Below are 3,574 nucleotides of genomic sequence, written 5' to 3' on the forward strand. Positions count from 1 at the left end.
ACGGACCTCAAAAGTTGTTTTCTTGAAGCAAAACCATTGCCGCTGAAAGAATCAGACCGAGGCAACATGTCCCCGGACACGCCATCGAACTCTAGAACTGACACCCCCGCACGACTATGACGCCGGAGGAGGAAACCATAACTGTCAGCCTTCAACCACAAACCCAGCACAAGATGCACCATCTTTCAGCTGTCACTTGCATAGACAACTGTCTGCGCGTACTCCGGGACGACAAAACCTCCCTGCTCCACCATGACGTCGGAGATAACGCCGTAGCAATGAGGATAGAGCAGAAGGAGAGACACGCCTGATGGAGCCACCACCGCCGCCTCGCTGACACCATCCATGAACCCTAACGCCGCCGACCTGAAGGATCGGCAAACACACGATGCCATTAACTCCGAGACGCCGCCATGATGAGCACCGCTAGTGTCGGAGTAGAGTTAAGACAGATTTATTCGTCCGGACTCCGCTCCCACCACCGCAACGACGCACCACGACCTACAAATCCAAACCCTAACTACAGAGCGAAGAAACGGGGTCCCCCTCCCTCCTGCTGTCAGAGCAGCAGCCGGAGGGAGAGGAGGCCAACGTCCTGACCGGTGAAGATCCGTGGAAGAAGATCCGCCTCCCTAATCGCTTGGTTCCGGCGGCGGCTAGGGCAGAGGAAAAACGCCTCAGTCGAGGTGAGATTCACACGCACTCGAAATCATTCACCAGTTGTGTGATACGTACTATCGTTTTTAACACGAACTTCCTTCCTTCACCAGTTGTGTTATATCGTTGGACGTGTCGTGTCGGCGCGCTCTATATGCCAGACCGCAGGGAGCCGTGAACCCGTGTAGGCCGGAACGGCGTGGTTTTTTCCACGGCGTCACGCCACGATACCCTGTGAGTATCATTTACTTCTGCGAGACGGGCCAAACCAACGGTGCCGTCCAACGCTCCCTTTGCTGAGCAGACCAACCGCAACTATGTCGTGAACGAGTGCCACGACAAAGGCCGCCACGTTTGGCCACCCGAGCGGCACGGCGAAGGTTGGCGCCCCGCATGACGGACGAGTCAGCACACTCATCCCTTCCCCCGGGCTGCACGCGTAACCATATGCGTACACGGCACACACCTCCACCGGCCTTTGCCGCGGCGGCACCGCCCTTGCCCTCGCCCCGTATAACAAGAGCAGAAGGCCAGAGAATTTACTCACCCCCACACACACACCATTGATCCCTCCGCAACGCACGGTGTGATACAGAGAGAGCGATCGAGCCGAGCGCCATGGCGGAGGAGGCTAGGGCGGTCAGGGAAGAAGAGCTGTCGTCGGTGGCCGAGGGGGCTCCCGTGACGGCCCGGCGGCCCGTCCGAGCAGACCTGGAGAAGCACATCCCAAAGCCCTGTGGGTGATTCTTCTTCGATTATTCCTCCCCTGCTGCCCCGGTCGGCGAATTCTTACAGGCCCGTGACATGCAGACCTGGCCCGAGCTCTGGTGGCGCCGGACGTGTACCATCCTGGAGGGAGCAAGGAGGGCGGTCACCAGCACCAGCAGAGGAGCGTGCTGCAGCAGCATGTCGCCTTCTTCGACATGGATGGCGACGGCGTCATCTATCCATGGGAAACTTACCGAGGTAAACTTTCAGTTACATACGTCAGTTGTAGCAGCCAGTAAAATTTAATTTCCTCCACGGATAGCATGTTGAGCAGCCAGTAAAAGTGTTCGTTGTTGGTAATATCGCACTGGTTTCAGGACTGAGGGCACTGGGCTTCAACATGATCGTGTCCGTCCTCATCGCAATAGGCATACATACTACTCTGAGCTACACAACTCTGCCTGTAAGTCTCGAAATGGTCAAATTTAGCTCGACGAACATCCTCCACAGTCCCTGGCTGATAGGACATACCCCATTGTGTATCGACATCTTATATAGCAACTTAATTTTCATCTGATCTTTCATCGCTCCGGACACAGAGCTGGGTACCATCTCTGCTGTTCCCAATCTACATCGACAACATCCACAGGGCCAAACATGGCAGCGACACCGCGACTTATGACTCCGAGGGAAGGTATGTAACTGATCAAACACTTTCTGCTAGTAGTGCTAAGAATGGTCTGTGATCTGCTAGTTACATGACCGGCATATATGTGCGATTGTGAATGCTTATAGGTACATGCCGGTGAACTTCGAGAACATATTCAGCAAGAACGCCCGCTCGTCGCCGGATAAGCTAACGTTCCGGGAGATCTGGATGATGACCGACGGCCAACGGCAGGCGAACGACCCATTTGGATGGTCTGATTTCGTTTTACACGTTGGACCATTTGCACGCTTACTTTCTGCTCCATTCTCTCGGGTCAAACGGCAGAAATGTGTTCGTTCTAATGATAAATCCATGGGTACTTGTTGATTCAGGGTGGCGAGCAAGGGGGAGTGGATGCTGCTGTACATGCTCGCCAAGGACGAGGAGGGGAACCTTCCGAGGGAGGCCATTCGCCGCTGCTTCGACGGTAGCCTGTTCGAGTTCATCGCCGACGAGAGGAGGCAGCCACACGGGAAGCAGCAGTAGCATGCAACGCTGCCGGCCCGGAATGTCTTCCTGTCTAAGACTGTGTGTGGACTGTGGACTAGCTACCACATCCTCATGTACTCCTACCATGAAGTAATAAGTTGTGCCCTCCTCAAAGTTTCATCAGGAAAAGAAACACAGTCGTTTTCAATGATAATTTTAAACAATCGCATGGAATTGCCGCGGGTTGGGGTACGGCCCAACAATTTGCACTCTCTGAAACTCCAGAAGGAGGACCCCCACTATTTTTTTTTTGTCGAAGATGAAGTTTTTTTTTTTGCATGGATCCTCGTAGACGAAGTTAGGCCATGTACGGTACAAAACCTTATTTCGGCCATGTTGGCACACACCCTCACCAACGGGCCGGCCCACTTATGAGAGTAGCGTAGTGCGGTCCTTGTAGCGTTTTTTTGGTGGCCGGTTCTCTGTGTTTTGTTTTTGTCCCTTTTTTGCCGGCTTTTGTTCGGGTATTTTTTTAATTTTATTTTTCATTTAAATTTGCATGAATTTTTATTTTAAAATTCATGAAATTTTTCTAAATCCATGAAATTTCTTTAAATTCATGATTTTTTCAAATTCATGAACAATTTTCAAATATGTGAACTATTTTTCAAACAAAAATGCTAAAAAATTGACATCAGATTTTTAAGCATAACAAATTAAATGTTTTTATGGCAAATTGCCTGTCGCGAGCATGCCAATTTCCTTTAGAAAACAGGGCAAATCCTAAAAAAAAACTGAACATGCCAAGATTTGCCTTGCTTGCTGAAGGGAATTGCCAGGCTTGCGGCATGTAATTTGCTGCATTTTTTTTTGATTTGGCATGTTTAAAAATTTGATATCAGATTTGTAGCTCGGTCCTTTTCAAATGCATGATTTTTTTTAAAATTCATAAAGTTTTGCAAATTTGTGAACCTTTTCAAATTCTTTGAAAAGTCAACGGTCAACATAGTCTAATGATCAAAGGGTCAAATTGGCAACTGTTAAATGATCAGTGGTTAAACGGTCAAACTA

At 50.1% G+C, this 3,574-nt stretch overlaps 1 protein-coding gene across 1 annotated transcript; it reads left to right on the forward strand.

The window, feature by feature from the left end:
* Nucleotides 1-1,131: 1,131 nt before the first annotated feature.
* Nucleotides 1,132-2,727, forward strand: LOC123041702 (peroxygenase 1). The gene is made up of 6 exons (XM_044464279.1): nt 1,132-1,393; nt 1,468-1,623; nt 1,743-1,828; nt 1,965-2,059; nt 2,161-2,286; nt 2,407-2,727. Exons 1-6 carry the CDS (start codon nt 1,276-1,278, stop codon nt 2,558-2,560), a joined length of 735 nt encoding a protein of 244 aa, XP_044320214.1. The 5' UTR covers nt 1,132-1,275; the 3' UTR covers nt 2,561-2,727.
* The last annotated feature ends 847 nt before the right edge of the window (nt 2,728-3,574 follow it).

The sequence above is a fragment of the Triticum aestivum genome, chromosome 2B, assembly GCF_018294505.1.
Source record: "Triticum aestivum cultivar Chinese Spring chromosome 2B, IWGSC CS RefSeq v2.1, whole genome shotgun sequence".
Lineage (NCBI taxonomy): Eukaryota > Viridiplantae > Streptophyta > Magnoliopsida > Poales > Poaceae > Triticum > Triticum aestivum.